Source organism: Tenrec ecaudatus, chromosome 1 (assembly GCF_050624435.1).
Source record: "Tenrec ecaudatus isolate mTenEca1 chromosome 1, mTenEca1.hap1, whole genome shotgun sequence".
NCBI lineage: Eukaryota > Metazoa > Chordata > Mammalia > Afrosoricida > Tenrecidae > Tenrec > Tenrec ecaudatus.
The window spans coordinates 261,016,071-261,036,912 of NC_134530.1; the positions used below are offsets into that span (position 1 = coordinate 261,016,071).

Consider the following 20,842-nt stretch of genomic DNA (forward strand, 5'->3'; position numbering starts at 1 on the left):
AAGACGAGGCTTCTTACTGCCATAACCCACCCCTCTCCTCTCCCTTTTTCTATCCCCATCTCTGGCCACCTCTGAGTCATGTCTTTTGGTGTAAAACCACATTTCTTCTTTGTTTCTGCTTATAACAATTCACCATTTTTACTTCTGGTGAGCATTCCGGCTGTCTTTCTTCCAAACAGATGCGTTTGCTCTTTTGGCAGAATATGGTCCTTTCGGTACTCTTCACCAGCACCATCATTCAGCTGCATCCGTTCTGTTCGGTTCTTTCATATTCCGTGTCCAACTTTCACGTGTATGTGAGACAGTAGAAAAAAACATGGTTTCGGTCAGTCCCACCTTGATCCTCAAAGTAACATCCTTGCTTTTCAATCCTTTAAAGAGGTCTTGTGCAGCAGCTTTAGCCAGTGCAATGCATCCTTTGATCTCTTGATTCTTACTTTCATGGGCACTGGTTGTGGGTGCAAGCAAGATGAAATCTTTGACAACTTCACTCTTTTCTGTTTATTAGTCCAATTGTGAGGATTTGGGTTTTCTCTATACTGAATAATAATCCATACTGAAGACATGACCCTTGATCTTCATAAACTAGTGCTTTGATTCCTTCCACTTTCAGCAAGCAAGGTCGTGTCATCTGCACACCACAGGTGGCTCATAAGCCTTCCTCCAACTCTGATGCCACATTCTTCCTAGAATCTCACTTCACCATTTATTAACCCGGATACAAATTGCATAAGTACGGTGAAGGGATACAACCCTGCTGTAAACCTTTCCTGATTTTAAACCATGCAGTAGTGTTCTTTTGTTCTGTTCACACTGCCGCCTCTTTATCCATCCATGTACAGGTTCCACATGACCACAATGAAGTGTTCTGGAATTACCACTCTTCTCAAGGTTTGTTAAGATGCACACAGTTGGATGCCGTCGCCTAGTCATTGAATCACGGGCTAACATCTTTCTGGTCTTCTCTGCTTTTAGCCAAGATCCATCTGACATCAGCAGTGATAACCCTTGTTCCATCCTCTTCTGAATCTGGCCTGCACCTCTGGTAGCTCCCTGTCAATGTATTATTGGATGATCTGCAGCTGTTAGTGAGCCATCTTCAGCAAAATGTCACTTGCATGAAATTCAATAACGTTGTTCTGCAATTTGAGTATTCTGTTGGGTCATGTTTCTTTGGAATGGGTACAAATAAGGGTTTCTTCCAGTTAGTTGGCCAGGTAGCTTTCTTCATCGTTTCATGACATAATTGAATGATCTTTGCAGTGTTTCATCAACTTGGTTAAACATTTCAATTGGTATTCTATCAATTACTGGAGCCTTACTTTTGGCTGATGCTTCAGAGCAGCTTAGACTTCTTCCTTCAGTACCGTTGGTTCTTGCTCACATGTAGTTCTTGAAATGATCGAACGCTGACTAGTTCTTTTTAGTACAGTGACTCTGTGTTCTTTCCCTCTCCTTTGGAAGCTTCCTGCACCATTCACTATTTTGCCCATAGAATCTTTCAATACTGCAACTCAAGGCTTTTAATGATGCGAGTAAGCATGTACGCAGCAGTTAATGACTAACAAAGCTACCCCTGTGGGTTCCTGAATTTTTATTCCAGGTTTTTGCTTGCTTGGTTTATCATATATTTCCTCAAAAGATAAACATTTTAAATGGAAGTGCCCAATTCCTTATTATGTGCAAAACTTTATTTTAAAATGAAATGTGTCATTTCTCTCCCCCCCCCCCCCCGCTAAATTTGTAGGCTGAAGTTGAAATTACTTAGCAATTCTTCCAAGGACGTTATTGGTGTGATATACTGTGTAATCTGTTTCCCAATTTGTTCTTCTAAGGTGTGCTCTTCTCTCCCAGGTAACCTTGTATCCAGCTGTGAAAGACCTTCTGCAGGAGGGTATTTATCTCATTCTGGACCTCTGCCTTGAACGGGACATCCAGTTCTTAAGGGTCTCATTGCAGCCAGGCGCACGAGAAGTCTTCAAAGAGCTATACAATGATTACCTGAAGTACCACAAAGCCAAACACGAAGGGGAGAAACGATACACTGTGTGATGCCTCCGCGTACTCCTCGTGATACTTCTGAAGACCTTGGAGAAGGATTGGACAATGAAAGGAATCGCATGTTATAATTTACAATGTTCAAATATGTAGATAATCCTATAGGGTTTTTATATTTTCTACTGGTGGCTTTTTTTCATTGAGTGTTTTTTATGTACTGAGTAGCACAATAAAATCACGACAAAAGACCCTGGAATGAAATCAAGTCAATAAAAAATATTTATTGTATTTATCGTATGACCCTTCCAAATGTGGTTCTGTCTTGCAGTGCTTTGATTGTCTTTGCTAAGAATTATGTAGAAGTTTTGTTTTGAAGAAAACTTCAGGTATATTCGTGTATAATTAAGTCCTTTTTACTTATCCTTTAAATTCTTGGAGTAATATAGAAAGTATTTGTGAAATGCTGCTTTTCCTGTCTTCTCTCTGTATACACCTGAGATCAGTCTGGGTAGAATTAGTGCCTCATGGGTCTTTCTGAGCTGGAGTGTGTTCCTGAGAAGTGTGGTAGTCCGTGCCATTCAGATGAACGGCTTTCAGTGGGGTGCCGGGTGGGGCTCATGTCTCCTGCCTGCTCTCGAGAGTTCAGCTCAGAATGTTTTTCCTGTTCAGCCTAGGAAATGGCATTCCTTGGTTTTTATCATGGGAAGGCCATGCCTTAAAGTTGACTAGAAATGCGTGATATAAATGTGCAGCTAGCCCCAAAGAGCAGGGGCGCTCAGAACATCGATCGCGATCCACTAGTCGATTGCAAGTGTAGTGTGGGTAGATCACTTGGAAGCCTATCGTCAGTCCCGTCACTCGGCTGATATACAGCGCAGCCAATCAGACGCAATCTTAGGTGTGAAACTCATGTGCAAACAACTGCGCTAAGTGCAGCAAAACTGACAAGCTAAGTTATCGCCAATTTTTAGACCTTGTTTTCTTTCTCTTGAATGTAAGAAAGGGTATTAAAATGAGTGGGGGAGCTGGACCAAGTAAGAAGACACAAAGGTATCACTTTCCTACGGAATGGAAGATTTTGGCACTACAAGCCAACATCCAGCTGAAGAACAGTTCTGGAAATTACTCGTAGAGGGAAAGTACCAAGCATGAGAACATGTGCTCCCCCCTTGACTGCATTATTCGGCTCTACTTATTTGAGTCAGACTTTTCCCACTTAACGATCATTAAGTGCAAGTACCGTTCCACCATGACTGGTGACCATTTGGAAGTGTGCTCGAGGCTGGCTGTCAGCAGCTACTGTCCGGACTGTGCATCCCTGGTGCATTCCATTCAGTGCAAGTCATCACAGTAAACTCAGGCAATGACAAAAAGTGTACATAGTGAATGGTGTTGTGTTGTGCAATATGGACTCATGCAGTTATGCAAGGTACCTAAACAACATTGTACATATAAAGAATTCTCAATGCATTGATGAGTAAATGTAATAAATAGATGTATTGCATTTGTGTAGTTGGTAGATCATTTTGACTTGGTCATTTTATAAGCAGCTCGCGTGCTGAGAAAGGGTGAGCAGCCCCTGCCGTCGAGGTTTGCAGACAGAAAGGAAAGGCCAGAAGCAGGAAGGAGGAAAGGCATGAAGAGGAGGCGAGGACCCGCCATAACGAACTTGTAACATGGGCCACGGGCTGTAACAATAATAGCGGGAGATCTGGGAGCAGCTTTGTGGCAGAACTGGTGGTGACAGGCCTGGGAGGGAGCCAACAGCAGAAGCCGTAGGGACATCAGAAACCTGCCGGGAATGCAGCAGAGAGCAGAACAGAGCGGCTACGCTATGAGCTCAGTCCGGAGGGGGTTGACAGGAGGCCTGCATGGGTGAGAGGGGGTGTTGATGGCAGAAGGTCTGCTGTTAAATGGCCAAGATGAGTGACAAGCAAGCAGGAGTCCAGTGGTCTGCACTTCAGGGAAGCCTTCCCGAGTTTGCTTACATGCTTCCTTGTCCTGAGTGTATTCTGGTTGATCCTGATCCTCTTGCTTACTAAACACGTAACTCAGCATAATCTTGAATTCTCTGGGGCCATTGCAAAGGTTTGAACCCATGAGAGAAGTAGAGAATCCCATCGGAGGTGTCAGAATTGGTACAAGAGGTTGGAGAGTGAAAGAATGCCTGACTGCCAACTCACAGGAATCGGCTTTGTGCTGGTGGTGATTCTCGTTAGCCCATAGGAAGCTAGACAGGTTCCGATATATCAAAAACGGAATCCAACCCACTGGCATTGAGTCGATTTCAACTTTGATGCTCCCATGTAATCTTTATGGCAGTAGATGGCCACATCTTTCTTCCAGGGAGCAGCTGGTCATTTTGAACCACTGACTGGTTAGCAGCCCAATACCTGGTCCACAGCACCACTACCATTTTGCCAATGTTAACAGCCCTTTCGTTGTTAGCTATCCAGACAACCCTGGTACCAACCTGCTATACCCTGGTTTAGTCTCTTTATCAAGCACTTGCTTATATTCTTATGTCATATTTCCATAGATTACTGAGTCAGTAATAACAAAATGTGAAGCAATTCCTTCTCAACATGTCTCCATCTAGGTTTATATAATTCGGCAGGTGATATTTCCATCTCTTTAGGCCTTCCACCAAAAATTCTACACTCTGGGATTTATGCTACATCAAAATAGCCGTTTAACCACCTCAAGGGACTCAAGTCATGTTCTTTTAAAATGTTCTTTGAAAAAATGGGTGCATAAGCAAATGTGAAGAAAGCTGATGGTGCCCGGCTATCAAAAGATATAGATAGCATCTGGGGTCTTAAAGGCTTGAAGGTAAACAAGCGGCCATCTAGCTGAGAAGCATCAAAGCCCACATGGAAGAAGCACACCAGCCTGTCTGACCACGAGGTGTAGAAGTACCAGGTATCAGACATCAAAGAACAAAAAATCATATCAGTGGGTGCTCACCACCCTGATATGATCACTGAAGATAAACGTGTGCATACAAATGTGGCGAAGAAAACTTATGGTGCCCGACTATCAAAAGATATAGTGTCTTGGGCCTTAAAAGCTTGAAGATAAACAAGCAGCCATCTAGCTCAGAAGCAAGAAAGCCCACATGGAAGAAGCACACCAGCCTGTGTGACCATGAGGTGTCGAAGGGATCAGGTATCAAGCATCAAACAACAAAAAATCATTGTAAATGTGGGTGAGTGCAGAGTGGAGACTCAAAGCCCATCGGTAGGCAACTGGACACCCCCTTACTGAAAGGGTGTGGGGAGGAGATGAGACAGTCAGGGTGCAGGGTAGCAACGATGAAATATAACTTTCCTCTAGTTCATAAATGCTTCCTCCCCCGACTATCATGATCCCAATTCTACCTTACAAATCTGGCTAGACCAGAGGATGTACATTGGTACAGATAGTAACTGGAAACACAGGAAATCCAGAACAGATGACCCCTTCAGGACCAGTGGTGAGAGTGGCGATGCCTGGAGAGTGGAGGGAATGCAGGGTGGGAAGGAGGAACCGATTACAAGAATCTACAAATAGCCTCCTCCTTGGGGGATGAACAGCAGAGAAGAGGGCAGGGGAGATGTTGGACAGTGTATGACAAAATAATTTATGAATTATGGAGGGTTCATGAGGGAGTGGGGAGGGAGGGGAGAAATGAGGAGCCGATATTAAGGGCTCAAGTAGAAGGCAAATGTTTTGAGAATGATGATGGCAACAAATATACAAATGGGCTTGACACAATGAATATGGATTGTGATAAGAATTGTACGAGCCCCCAATAAAAAACTTTTAAAAATGTTCTTTGAGTTTTGGGATCAAAAAGAAGTAGAATGGATGGGAAAATGTTTCCCAATGAAATTCTCCTAACACTTGCTACCATTGAAGGCCGAGCAAGTAATTGGTCACGATAGAAAGAAAACTCTCAGTGCAACTTTCCCGGCCCTTTCCTCATCAGCGCAGTTCCTAATTTTCTTAAGAATTCTTCATAACAAGCCCTGTTGTCATCCATATCCTTCAAGAAAATCTATCAAGATTACTCCTTTGGGATGCCAAACAATGGTTGTTATAACATTAAAAGAAGATTAGTATTGCATAGATAATATTTATTAAATCATTAGTACACTAAGCCCTCCCACCCTGTCTTGCGAGTGAAGATCTATCCTGTTGATCTTAAATGGTTGATTATTCTAACAAGGTCGGGGGGGGGGGGTCCATTCCCAACCCTATGTGGTGACTAAGGATTGTGGTTTTAGGGGTTCTACCAGACTCTATCTGACCAGTAAACTGGGTCTCTTATAATTTTGAGTTTAGTTCTACATTTTTTTCCTCCCACTTCAAGACCTTTTGGTAGTTAGTTGGTAGTGGTAGTCAGACACTTATCCAGCTTTTCTGGTTTCAGAGTTTAAATTGTTTATTAATCCATTGGACGAATTATTACCTTATCTCCTTTTATTTTCCTCACTCTTTTCCTCTGGATGGCAAGTGTGTTAGGCAAGCTTCTCTAGAGCAACAAAACCAATTATGTTTGTATGTGTTTGTACATAGAAAGAGATTTATATAGAGAAGTGTTGTAGAAATATTCCACACAGTTGGAGAAGTAGGAGGTAAGTCCAGTCTGGTTTAAGTCAGGCTTTTTCTGACTTGTGTAGCTGTGGAAGTGGATGAACAGGAAGCAAGATGACAAAACAAGAGGAGTGATGGGGGGAGGGGGCACATGCTGGTAGGTGCAGAGGTAAATGAATCCAAGGTTAAGTTGAATGTATCCACTGACAGCTCCTGGGTTCAGCAGGTGCTACAACAGGAAATGGATAAACCAGATTCAGGATCCAGTTCCAACAGTAGGCAAGGAGCCAAAGAGAAATGGATGCTGCTCTGTGTCTTATACAAAAGACTGCACCTCTGTGGTAGTTACATAAGTTCATGTCAACGTGATAAAAGAATGAAGAGGTGGAGTCTAGCCTGTCAATCAGCCCACGGCCTGATGATGCCTCCTTGTGAGCATGGCCTTCTCATGAGGATTCTGGGGACTCTCTCTCTTGATTCCTCCATCAGAAGAGGCAGGCCACTCTCTTTGTTTCACCTTCTTGTTGACAAGCCACATGGAGTCATGCTGATGGCAGCCAGAGCCCTGGAGATGCATCTACCACCATTGAATCCCTGGGACGTTCCACTCACTGACCTGTGATCTTCCTGCATTTGGCATCATTGCATGTGCTGTGAGAGTCAAAGAGGAATTTATGGAATAGTGTTGGACATATGGGATAATATCGGACTTATTAGAGATTTGATCTGGACTGGGCTGGGGATGTTTTCTCAATATACAATTGCTCTTTGATATAAAGCTCACTCTTATACACATGAGTGTCTCTGGATTTGTTTCTAGTCAACTCAGTCTGACCCAACCCCCGATGTGGTGACAGACCTACCCAAGGTTCCACACTCCATATTTTCACCACATTCATGCCAGCAAAGGTAAATATGCATATATAAATATGCTTTATTATATATGTGTGTGTGAATTCTCCCTCCCACACATGTTTGCCTATCCAAGCATCTATTCCTAAATCACAGCGGTCACAGGATTACCTGTGGAACAGTATTTGCCTCCGTTGCCTTAACGCTGACAAACCTTGCAGTGTCTTGCTTGCTCTCCATCATTTTCCCCAAGCTCCTTTTTAAAAAAAATATTTTATTGGGAGCTCATACAACTCTTATCACAATCCATCCATTGTGTAAAGCACATTTGTACATTTGTTGCCATCATCATTCTCAAAACATTTGCCTTCTACTTGAGCCCAAGCACCTTCTGAATGTATCTTACCTTCCCCGTCACCCAAGTTAATACTTGTCTACCTTTAGCTTGAGACTTTATCCCCTTTCCTTCTCCTCCCTCCCATGGTAACCATCAAAGGACGTTTCTTCTATTGTGAAAACCTGTCCTTAATTCAGGGTGGATGATCCCTTCAGGACCAGGGGTGTGAGGGCGATACTGGGAGGGTAAAGAGAGGGTGGGTTGGAAAGAAGGAACCGATTACAAGGATCTACATGTGACCTCCTCCCTGGGGTATGGACAACAGAAAAAGGGGTGAAGGGAGATGCCGGACAGGGAAAGATATGACAAAATAATAATTTATAAATTATCAAGGGCTCATGAGGGAGGGGGGAGTGGGGAGGGAGGGAAAAAAAGAGGACTTGATGCAAAGGGCTTAAGTGGAGAGCAAATGCTTTGAAAATGATGAGGGCAAAGAATGTACAGATGTGCTTTATACAATTGATGTATTATATGTATGGATTGTGATAAGAGTTGTATGAGTCCCTAATAAAATGGTTTTTTTTAAAAAGAAAACCTGTCCTTGACTTTTTATAACAGTGCTGTCATACTATATTTGTCCTTTGATGGTTGATTAATTTTCCTTTTCCACCACTTGTCTGTCACTTTGCCGTCCTGTGGTGGCTCGTGTGTTTCTGTGATGCTAAAAGCCATGTCACTGTGTAAGTAAGGTCTGGCCTTACAACCGAATGGGTTCTGAGGAGCAATTGTGTGAAGAAAGGGAAAGAATAAAGGACCACAGACAAAGTGTGCAAAGGCTCCTCTCTTCCATGAAGCTGGGAGTGAGAGAGCGAATTCGAATGCATTCTCCAACAGGCTACATAATCCTGGGGCTAGCAAGCCTCACCAATCACAATCAATCACACATGTAACAAGGTGGGCAGTGTCCTACCCTAGATATTCCTGAGCTCATTGGGAAGTAACCAATACCAATAGTAGGGGAGGTCAGAAGGGAGTTGACTACCTCTTGAGCAGGGAGAACTATAGACACATATCTGTGCCTATAGACAAGGGCCTCTAGGCACATAGTGATCAGCCATGTGCCTATAATATTTTTATAGTAGCACCATTATGGGGGGATATTGTGGGGAATGATCTTCGGTTAGGAGAATGTGACTGGGATTAATTTCTAACTTGCAAATGTGAAGGCCTTCCTTGACCAGAGTCTTGGCCCTTCAGACTCTTTATTATGAGTGCAGAGAATTTATCCTCTTACATTCTCTTCCCAGTCCTCAGTTTCCCACATCACTGGTCTTTCAGTAAGGTCACCCGAAGTGGACTGTTTCAGCGATGCTTCCAGACTAAGAACAGATTGAAGAAGGGATCGGCTGCCCACCTTGGAGGAAGTCATGGCTGAAGATCTTATACATAGCATGGAAACCTTGTCAGACACTGAAGGTCCAATGAACGGAAGCTGTACATTGTCAGAGAGTGTGCCGGAGGATGAGACCCTTGCTTTGGAATGCACTCAAAATATGACTGAAGAGACGCTTCCTTCTCAAAGTAGAGTCAACCGTGGTGATGTGAATGGAGTAAAGCTTGTGGAAGAAGAGCCTTCAGGTCTTCATTTGCTGATGAGGTACAATTCAAGGCAAGAAAAATAGCTGCCAACATCATTAATAATTGGAAATTGGAATATAGGAAGTATGAATCTAAGAAAGTAGTTAAAGATGAAATGGAATGCGTAAATATTGATATACTAGGCTGCAGTGAACTGAAATGGACTGGTCTTCGCCATTTTGAACTAGAAAACCATATGGTTCACTAAGTGGGGAGGAGGGCCATTGCGTTCACCATCAAAAAGGACACTTCAAGGTCTATCTCGAAGTTCCAAGCTCTCTATGATAGGATTATATCTATCCACCTTCAAAGAAATCCAATCGATCCAACTATTCAAATTTCTGTACCAATCACTAAAATCAATGAGGAAGAAATTGAAAAATTCTACCAACAGATCTGAAACGGATCAAACATGCAATCAGGATGCATTGATAATTCTTGACGACAGGAATGCAGAGGTTGGAAACAAAGAGGAAGGAACAGTAGTTGGGAAACATAATCTTGGTGACGGAAACAAAGCTGGAAGGTCGCATGCTAGAATTTTGCAAGATGAATGACTTGTTCATAGGAAATACCTTTCTTTCAACAATACAAAAACAGCGACGATTCACATGGACTTCTCCAGAGGGAACACACAGAAATAAAATTGGCTACATCTGTGGGAAGAGAAGATGGAGAAGCTCAATTTCAGGAGCTAAAAGGAGGCCAGGGGATGACTGTGGAACAGACCATCAATTGCTCATATGTACATCAGGTTGAAGCTAAAGAAGACACTAGTGAGAGTAAGTGTCATACTGAGAGGCATCGCCGCGAGCAAGCCATAGACTGCAGAGACAGAGCTAAGCATTTTTTGTTTGGATTGAAGCCATTCTTGTACAAACTGGAAGCATGGTAGTGATATTCGTGTGACTTACTTTAGAAGTTACATTTCTCACTGTGTGATATTAGATTTGTTTCCAATTGGAATACTGATTTCTGTCTTTCTTTCTCATTATCTTTGTGGGATTCTCCTAATTCTTTTTTAGTCTTAATTATTTGAGGGTTTATTCCTAAGTAAAGATATTTTTGCATGATTTTTTTAAGGCACGCGTGCCCCTAAGAGGAAAAGCCCACTTTCCATGCCCTCTTTTTGATGTGGTTCTGCGTTCAGCTGGATAGTTGGGAGTTCTGCCTTTCCTCCAATGCCTTCCCGATCCTCTGTTCTCCAGGAGTCTAGACTGCCAGGGTTGTCCGAGCTCTGGGATCTGCAATCTCTGTTTTCCCCTGGTGCGCAGTGCTGACAGGTGTCGTTCAGGCTAACTGTCTGCAGCGCCCTCTCAGATTGACAGTTGGCAGCGTTAGTTCTCTCACTCCTGGAGCTACCTACATGTGGTGAGCACTGGTGACCTATGAAGGACACCGGCTATAATCAGAGCTGGCATTAAAACCAAGTTCTTGTGTTTGCCATTTTGGTCATACATCCAGACAGGAGGGTCCCTGGTATCAGAGACCATGTGGAGTGACGTGTATCTTGTTTTCCCCCTCTGATAAAATTTTCCCTTAATCCATGTATTATTCCCCGCCTCTTGGCGTATTACTAAGACGCAGAAAGACATGGAGAAGTTTCCCATATGTCCAGAAGGTGGCACTGCAGGACCACAGCTAAACGCAGACTACCTTTTACTGGGAAGATGAGAGATGCTTGTACATGGTATGTCCTGGGAGAAAGATTGAAGGAGAAAAGACCAACTCTGTGCTCTTGCAGTGTTCAATTGTGTGCAGCATCCCTGGACAAGATTGTCTGTTAAATTTTTCTCATTCAACTTTTCTCAGAAAAGAGACATTTTAGCTTCATTTGATGATTCACAGAGAAGAGGAAGCCTTTTTTCTTGCTGGTAATAATGGAAACTTTGCCAGGTTCATGTTTATGAGCCCAAGCTGGCTTCCCATACAGGCAGAGGGACTAGCTTAATGACAGACAATGAAACTTTGGTTGGAGAGACTTTGCCCCGCCCCCACCAAGTCCTCGATAGTAATAAGTTCCCACTGTCCACCAACTATAGCCCACCTGCAAGCTCTCTAGCTGCACAGTGCACCTCTCCTCCCCAAGGACCCTCACCACACTGGTCCCCACAGCTTTCGTGCTTGTCAAAGCATGCGCCTTTGCTTTTGCTATTTTCTCCATGGGCAAGGCCCTCCCTAACTCATCTCCACAGATTAAAACCCTCCCTGTTGGATCTCCTTCCAAAGCACCTTCTTTTTTATTTCTGTGGCCGAACCAGCCTCGTCCTTCCATCAACTCCTGTAAAACTTTGTACTGCGACTAATGTTCAGTGGTAGCGTCCTCCCCTTCCGAACAGGAAGCCTGGGGTTGAAGTCTTGCTGACATGTGTCAGGCACAACCACCTCCTGCCTCTCAGGAGAGGCTGTATGTTCGATGATGCCGAACAGGCTTCAGTGTAGCTTCCAGACCACTCCATGAAAGGCGTGGTGACCCAGCTCCAAGAAGCAGTCAATGAAAACTGGTGAATCCCAACAACACAAACCTGAGCCCATCAGGGGCTGAGTGGAGCTTCGCTCTGGTGGACACACAGTTATCCTGTGGGGGAGCCTCTCAAAGGCAGCTCTCAGCAACCAGTCCATTAGGAGCAGTAGCATGAACTATTGCTTCATGACATTAGGCTGTACCCATCTCATTTTGCTTTTAGCGTAAGCTCCTGGGAGACAGGCAGCATGTTCCCACGAGCCCAGGCACAGCCTAAACAAAAAGAAACTATTGAACTTTGGCTCCCTGCTGCTGTTTCTCAGGAGGATGAGGCTCCCTTAAGAGAAGCAGTGAATGATCAAGCTTGGGACTTGAACTCAAGATTGCCTCGTTTGTTCTTTTTACCACACTGGTTGTTTCAAACATTTTTTTCCTGTTTTTTATAAAAGCAATGAATATTAAAAAACATTCTTTACAGTAGAATCATACCTAGAACATAAACACTTAAAACATAAAAGTAGGGCCACCCTACTCGATGCAGAAATATGAAAGGAGACGGGGAGCGAGTTCAACTGTTTCAACCTGCTCTGGTGGAGTTTGGTTGCATGCTGAGTTTTGATCTTCATGGTCTGAAGTTTAGAACCACCAGCTGCTCAGCAGGAGCAAGAGGAAGCTGTCTGCTCCTGTGAACAGTTGCAGTCTCAGAAACTCACAGGGCCCGTTCTCCCCTGTCTTACAGAGTCCTTATGAGTTGGCATTGACTCCATGGCAGTGAGTTTGGGGTTTGGGACCCTCCCATTGCTAGATCTGTTCCCTTCTTTTCCCTCAGCCATGCTTTTCATACCTTGGTACTGCCCTCCCCTCTGATCCTCCTCTGCCCTGCTTCCTCCCCCTGCTCTGTCCTCCTCTCCTTCTGCTCAGCCCAGCCCTCCCTCATCTCTCTCTGCTTGGCCCTCCCTCCAGTCAGCCCTCCCTCTCTCCTTGGCTCTCTTCTGTCCTCCCTCTCCAGCTCTCTCGGGGCTCTGACCTCCCTCCTTCTGCTGAGACCTCCCTTACCCTCTGCCTTCCCCCCAGCATGCTCCTCCTCCCCCTACCTGCTTTCTGCTCTGCCTTTGCCCTCTGGCCCCGGGCTCTGTCCTTCTCCCTCTGCCTTGCCTAGCTTCCCACAGCTACGCTTCCCTCTGGGCTTTTCTTGAGAATGTCTACCTAGCCACCGGATCTCCCTGTCTTGATCGTCGTGTCCACTAGCGGTTGTGTTTTAAGAACAATTGAGGGGTGGGGTGGTGTTTCATTCTGTGGTTCTAGGGTCGCTGTGAGTCAGAGCTGACTCGACAGCACTCAGGAAGGACAAGCTGCTATAGCTTCTTCCCAGAAGTCACTGCCCTTCAGATTGGCACTGGTTGCGGCGGTGGTTAATGTCAGGTGCCAGCTGGGCTAGCCCATGCGTGCCAGTGATTTGGGAGGTGGAACGAAACCACCTTCATTTTGTGGTCCGATGGGAGCGATCGCTTAGTTGGAAGGCAGTTTGTTATATATACGAACGGATGCTTTGGCAAAGCTCGCTCTAGCTTCACTCTAGTCTTCTCATTGCCTGAGTCATGGGGTTGGGGGACATAAATCAGAAGAACAAATTATATGTTATTATATATAAATATATATTAGATATAAATTATACATTATTATTCTTTTGATAACTTATATAATCTGTTGCATCCCTTCACCCACGCTTCTGTTGTTCATCCCGCTGGAGGGGGGTTATACATGTATCATTGCCATCAGTTGCCCCTTTTCCCCCTCCCTCCCCCAGCTTTCGCCCCCTAGGCTCATGGTGTTGACATTCCCATTACTGATTCTGAGGGGGTCATCTGTCCTGGCTTCTGTGTTGTGAAACTCTTATCTGCACCAATGTACAGCAGAATTGGTGAGATAGAACTAGGGTCATGTTTGGGGGTGGGGGGAAGCATTAAAGAACCAGAGGAATGTTGTGTGCTTCATTGGTGCTAAACTGCACCCTGGCTCAATTGTCCCTTCTATTTAACCCTTCTGTGAGGGGATGTCCAATTGTCTACTGATGGGCTTTGGGTCTCCATTCTGACCCCTCTCCTTCACATCAATATAATTGTTTGTTTTTGATCTTCTTTTTTTTAAAATTAAAAGATGTGCAGTTTTAATTAATGAGGGGCTAGGCAAAATCAAATCAAGACAATGGAAAGGACTCCATATCAGAAACGTGGCAATCTCTAAAAAAGAAGTGTACTACAGGGCCAACCACCCTGAGCAGATCTGGGTCAAGTAATCAACTGCTCTCAGCTACAGTCTCTTCATCTGTGAAATGTAAATCACAGCTCCTCTTTCAAACTTCTCAGGCTACTGTGACAACCAACTGAGATATAAGAACCCTTGGCAAACTGCACAGGTAAATGGTATTACCATTGGCCAAAAGACCTCAAGTTTATGATATTGTCTGTCGAACAAAGTGCATGGCCTTTCCTTTTGTCTTCATTTGAGAATGCTTCTAATTCTGATGACCTAGAAATATTATGGGATCCACAGAGGAAAAAGCTTCCAGCATTTTACAGTGGTTGTGATTGGGGAAACACACTGCCTGATGGGCTGGACTACTTTCAACTCTTCCTAGCTGTAGAGACGGCCAGACTTGTTGGAGATCTTGATCCCTGGCCTCTCCTCGGCTTCCTCTGGAAAGAACTCTACCTCCCTCGCCACCTGGTACTGCAGCACACAAAGCTTCATTCAAGAACTGAATCCTGAAATGGTGTAAAAGTCCTCTAAGCATATTAAGAAACCTGGCTGAGGGTCAGTTTTCTTACATAGCTTGAATCAAATTTGAAATAACTCGGTGACCAGGCTCTTCCTTTTTAAGGTCACAAACCCTTCCACTACATGTAAATGATCTACCAAAACCAACCAACCCTCCTGGCTCGGCTCTCCAGAAACTCAGCTGCTATTGCGTTCTCTCATTAGTGCCTGGTGGGTTTGAACCACTGACCTTTTGGCTAACAGCTGAACACTTTCACCTCTGCATCGCCAGGGTTCCTGTAAATGGTTGTAGGCCAGCCTTTCCACTTATCCTAGGAAACATTAGTTGGTGAGGTCAGCAGGTAGAAACCGATCTGTGTTTAATAAGATTGGAAAGTGCTGGGAGGAGTTAAGTCTCTATAGGCAGGATTGATTGTACAACCTAAAGGGGAATGGGACATGTAGCTCTCTCAAACTCATTTGGCTACTTTGGAATACAAACTCATTTGAATACTTTTGGGGAATACTGTTCTAGCTAATGCTGGTTCTACACATTCCAGGGCAAAAAATCTTGGCATTACTCCTTTAATTTCGGAAGAAACAGAATCATTTTGCTTTCCAGGTCAACTACTGTGATAACCTCCTGGATTCCACTCCATCAGTATCTCTTATAAAGCTGAGGATGTCCAAGAAGTTATTCTTATGTGAATAAAAATTATCTCAAAAATATTCCTGTATTCCACTCCCACCCCCAACACTAGAAATATGACCTAGCATCCTATGGTGAAGTAGGAGCATTTTATCACACTACCACTACTATTACTACACCAGCAAAATAATAATCAGTAGTAGTAATAGTAACAGTAGTATCAGATAGGCATTAATCTTATTTACTCTTTGTAGTAGGATTTAATTATTAAATTATTAAATATTTAAAATATTCATTTTAAAGGTAAATACATTGCGACTTCAAGAAATTAACTGACTCATCAAGAGTTATACAAAGTAGTAAGGACAGAACCCCAAACTGCTATCTAACTAGCACTGAAATGACCTCAACTCCGACACAGTTAAAGGTAGCTTACATTTTAGTCTTGAAACAAATGTTGGCTGCTAAAAAAATATTCGTTTGTCTTGATCGAACTTGAACAAAATTTGGTTTGGGATTTCCTTTCTAACCAAGTTTCCTTTAAAGAGGGGTGGTTGGGGGGGAGGAGAGAGAAAAATAGACTACTGTTTACAAATTTAGAAATTGATAGGGTTCTAAAAATCTGCATCCAAGGTGAAGACATTATCTGTGGTTTCTGCCATCACTGCAAAACGCTGGTACTCGGAAACTCGTTTTTCAAAAAAAATTGTTCTCCCTTCTAAAGAAATGTTTTCCATAAAATCAAAGGGATTTTCTTCATGAAAAACCTTTGAGAATCCAAGCTCCACAAGTAACCGGTCAGCTACAAACTCAATGTATTGTTTCATCAATGCACAATTCATTCCAATGAGACCCACTGGTAAAGCTTGTGTTAAAAACTCCTGCTCAATTTCAACAGCATTAACAATGATCTCTCTGACCTTTTCTTCTGAAGGCTTATTTACTAGGTACTGAAACATCAGGCAAGCAAAGTCACAATGAATTCCTTCATCTCTGCTGATGAGTTCATTGGAAAAAGTGAGTCCAGGCATAAGACCTCTCTTCTTTAACCAGAATATAGCAGCAAATGATCCCGAGAAGAAAATCCCTTCTACAGCAGCAAAAGCCACCACTCTTTCCCCAAAAGTAGACTTTCTATCTGCTATCCATCTCAAAGCCCAATCTGCCTTTTTCTTAACACATGGCATTGTTTCGATTGCATTGAATAAAAATTCCCTTTTCTTGGGATCTCTGATGTAAGTGTCTATTAGCAAACTGTACATCTCTGAGTGAACATTCTCGATGAGAATTTGAAAGCCATAGAAACAGCGAGCCTCTGGAACCTGCACCTCCTGACTAAAGCGCTCCACCAAATTTTCATTTACAATTCCATCACTGGCTGCAAAAAAAGCTAAGATGTGAGAGATAAAACACTTCTCATTTGATTTCAGCTTGTTCCAGTGAGGGAGATCCTTTGATAAGTCAACCTCTTCTGCTGTCCAGAAGGACGCCTGCGCCTGCTTGTACATCTTCCAAATATCAGGGTACTGGATCGGAAAGATGACAAATCGGCGAGAACTCTTTCTAAGGAGTGGCTCGTCATGTGACTTCTCTTCATTTTCATTGGCATCTGAAGATAAGCTCTCACCCTCCTCAGGCCGGGCCGCTTCCAGCCTTCCCGAATCGCCCATGGCGCAGACTCCGACCGAACCACGACCACTACGCGCAGCCAGAGAGCCAGCCTGTGTTTGATCTTCTGATACCTGATCCTATCGACACCTCATACTCACACAGGCTGATGTGCTTCTTCCATGTGGGCTTTATTGCTTCCCTGCTAGATGGCTACTTGTTTAACTTCAAGCCTTTAAGACCCCAGATGCTATATCTTGTAATAGCTAGGCACCATCAACTTTCTTCACCACGTTTGCTTATGCACACACTTTGTCTTCAGCAATTGTGCCAGGATGGTGAGCACCACAGAATGCCAGGCTATTAGAACAAAGTTAGAACAAAGTGTTCACCCTTCATTCAGTTCTCAGTAATTCCTCTTGGCTACATTACAATTGATCAAACCCCATCAGGAGTTCTATACCCTCCTCGCCATTGATTTTAGGTCTCTTGTTGTTCTCTTGTCACTAAGTCTGTTGGTTCACCGCTCCTTTTCCCCCATCTCCTCCTCTCCCATGCAATCACGGAACCATCTGTCCCATTGCTTTCTCCTCAGGATGCAGATGTAACTCTTGATGAAATCCCTAAAACCTTCCTCCCTGCCCCATACCCCATGCTTTTATTAAAATTGTGATTTGGATGAAATTTTATAAAGCAAGTTAGTTTTCCATTCAACAATTCATGCACATATTATTTTGTGATATTGATTGTGATGCCTACAATGTAAGCGCACAATGCTCGCTTCCTCTCTGTGACTACGGGTTCTGTTCCTCCTTCTTTCCTAACCCTTCTAGACATTCTCCTTTGGTAAATGCTGCCTTTATGATAATAAGTAGCTGATTCTTTTAAAGGTAAAGGTTCACATACTTACTTGTCCTACCACTCCCTTTTCAGAGAAAAACTGCTCAGCGCCCCTGGTGATTAAAAATGTTCATACTGTAGTCCATAATCCAGGGATAAAGTGTGGGTAGCCCCACCCACCTGGATGATTCCAGGGGGTGGCATCCCCCACCTTGGAAAATGTTGTTTCGTACCTCCCTAGTGCTATGGCTCTTCTTACAGACGTGTCTATTGTGTGGCTGCAAATTGAGTCATTGAGCGAGTTCAGTTCAGGACCCAAAGGGTGACTGCATTAGGCTGGGTTCTCTAGAGAGGTGAAACCAGTGACTCATGTACGGGTAAGTATACAGAAAGAGATTGACATCAAGAAAAGGCTCGTGTCCCTCAAGGGCCCTTCCTGCTCTCCTGCTTCCTTCCCTTCCTGCTGTCTAATGCCCTTCCTTGGGGAGGTGGTCCCTTTCCCCCCCTCCTCTTTTTCTTAAATTCCTTTTTCTTTTTTTCCCCAGGGTGAAGGAAGAGGGAAAGGAGAATAATCAGATTCTGCCCCAGATGGAGCGAGGCAAGCTGTGGGACGGGACAGAAATGGGAGGCAAGGACACAGACGTGGACCTCCCTCAGCAGCTGTTGGGGCCGCAGGCCCTGCACAGTCCCTGCACTTGAGAATTGGCCAGGGAGAGACACCCAGGGGTGCAAAGGAAGGAGTCACTAGGGCCAGAGGCAGAGCAAGAGATGGCATTTTAGGGGGGCAGGGCAAAGGGGTGGGGACCCAGGAACTAGAGGTGCTTCCTGGGAATGGGGGGAGACAGTCCAGTGACACACAAACATACCCCTTTCCCTCTTCAACCCCACCAGCTCCAGCCCTGGCCTTTCCCCCCACCCCACCTCACCCCACCCCACCCCTGCCATTTTTCATCCCTCCTCCCCACTTAAGAAGCTGTGGCCCTGGCCATGTCAACCACCATGTCCCTGTGTCCCTGCATGTTCCCCACCTTCCTCCCTCCCTTCTTCCCTTTGCGCGAACCCCATTCCAATAAATTAAAAAAGAAAGAAAAGGCTCAGACAATTGTCAAAGTAAATCCAATCGGGTTTGAGTCCGTGGGTCAGATGAAAGCTGAAGCCTTCTCTTCAGGAAGAGTCAAATTCGGCTGCCTGTAGGTTGGTCCTGTTGCCACCTTCTGCTGTCTACCTTCCTGCCACCAGTACCTGCCGACCAGCATGAAGGACCAATGTCATCAATGGGACCCCCTTTGTCATGGAGGAGGGAAGAAAGGCCAGTGACACTGCTGAGATGATTCAGCTGCTCACTTTACCACACACACACACACACACACACACACACACACACACACCACACACCCCATCAAGGCCATCTCCACTACTGGACGCAAAGTGGGCGCCGCTCCCCTCTAGGGAATTGCTGGCTCTACCAATGTGACAGGTGATCAAGTCAAGAAACCGGATGTCCTCTCCAGTGACCTGGTTGCTAGCATGTCGAAGGACTCTTTTGCCGCTTGTGTTCCTGTGTCAGAAGAAGACAAAAATGCCATTATAGTAGAACCAGAGACAAGGGGTAAATACGGTGGCCTGTTCTGATCCCCTGGTCGGCTCTTTCCACTTTGATTGTCTAGTGTCCATTGGAATCATTTTTGCCATCTGCAGAAATTATTAATGTTCATGAGGGAGGGGGAGGGGGGCAATGAGCTGACACCAAGGGCTCAAGTAGAAAGATAATATTTTGAAAATGATGATGGCAACATGGACAAAGGTGCTCGACACAATGGATAGATGGATAGATTGTGATAAGAGCTGTAAGAGCCCCAATGAAATGATTTAAAAAATTAAAATTTAAAAAGCTCCAAAGGAGTGAAAAAGCTAGACATAACTGGTAACTGAGTAAAGCTGCTCACAAGGCCAGAGGAGGCACGGGAAAGTCAAATTGTTCAGTGACCTCAGTGCTACAGAGTTTGGGGACAAGGTGTCTCCTTTGCTGGAAGAGTGCACGTGTATGAGACAGCACCAGTGCAGAGACTAGCAGGCCCAATTCTCCTGCAGGCAGAATCCAATAGGACCGGGCAGTGTTTCCTTCTGTCACTACGGGTCCACAACAGCATGGTCAATACAGGAAAGAAATACGGGAGTCAAAACAGAGATCACAAATATAACATAAATATATATACATATATGTAACCTAAAAAAACTGTTAACTACTTCTAAATTGTAAAATCTTAATTCTTTTCTTCTTAACAGGCAACTAATATTAACAGGCAACTTCAAAAGATTAAGTGAGTTAATTCTTAATGCCTAGAACATTCTAAAGCATCGCCTGCTGTGTTTTTAATGTATGATAGTTATACTTTAATAGGTTAAGAAGCATTTAGTAGACACCAACTTTAAATTTAAAATTTTTTTATTTTTAGTAACTTTGGTGTCATTAAACTGTTGTTTTTCCGTTTTTTAAAAAGAAAGACTTCCACAGGGAAACCATCCGAGAAGGAAGTCCACTGCTTCCTGCGGGATCTGGCCATCAGAGAGCTGATTTGGGTGGACGGAGATAAAAGAAGATAACAAAAGATAAAAAGAAAGGGAATCTGCTGTCTCAATGAAGGCTTCGCCATGGACTTTGATCCTGTCTCCACTTAGTCCATCCCAAGGGAGAAGTCGACCCTAGGTGATTTAGCTCCCTGTGGTGCTCGAGACATGGGCTCGGGGCTCCGTGGTGGCTGCTGTCCATCGCACGCTGCTGTGGGGGGGATCTTTTTGTACCCCGCCAACAAGAAGATCCCCAAAGGAAAGCTGCAACTTCTGTACGAGTGTAATAGCCTATATCGTGGAGAGGGCGGGAGGATGGGCCACCCGCGGGAATGAAGCTTTATTGGACATTGTCCCCACTGACACCCACCAGTGGGTGCCCGTCAGCAGGGAACTGGCTAAGGCAGCTGCACCCTGGTCGGACCATCACAAAGCAAGAGACCCAAGAACTAGAAAGGCGAGGCTCACTGAGCCATTTATCCCTCCGCCCTTCAATTAACCCCACATGTGTTTATCGGCCAGGTTGGCACAATAAACTACCTCACCACTAGCT

General features: G+C 44.4%; 1 protein-coding gene and 2 pseudogenes across 2 annotated transcripts in view; 2 read left to right on the forward strand and 1 right to left on the reverse strand.

Moving 5' to 3' along the window:
• URB2 (URB2 ribosome biogenesis homolog) overlaps nucleotides 1-3,505 on the forward strand; it is a 38,570-nt gene extending 35,065 nt beyond the window's left edge. Inside the window, exon 10 of one of the 2 annotated variants that reach the window (XM_075531798.1) lies at nucleotides 1,855-3,504. In XM_075531798.1, coding sequence (XP_075387913.1) covers nucleotides 1,855-2,052 — 198 coding nt within the window. In that variant the 3' untranslated portion in view covers nucleotides 2,053-3,504. Of the gene's footprint in view, nucleotides 1-1,854 lie in introns of both variants that reach the window. The other variant, XM_075531806.1, reaches the window with a different exon arrangement.
• A 12,241-nt stretch (nucleotides 3,506-15,746) lies between these two features.
• Nucleotides 15,747-16,957, reverse strand: LOC142437459 (ribonucleoside-diphosphate reductase subunit M2 B pseudogene; annotated as a pseudogene).
• Nucleotides 16,958-18,090: 1,133 nt separating this feature from the next.
• The window catches only part of LOC142440245 (fructose-1,6-bisphosphatase 1-like), a 30,659-nt pseudogene continuing 27,907 nt past the window's right edge, over nucleotides 18,091-20,842 (forward strand).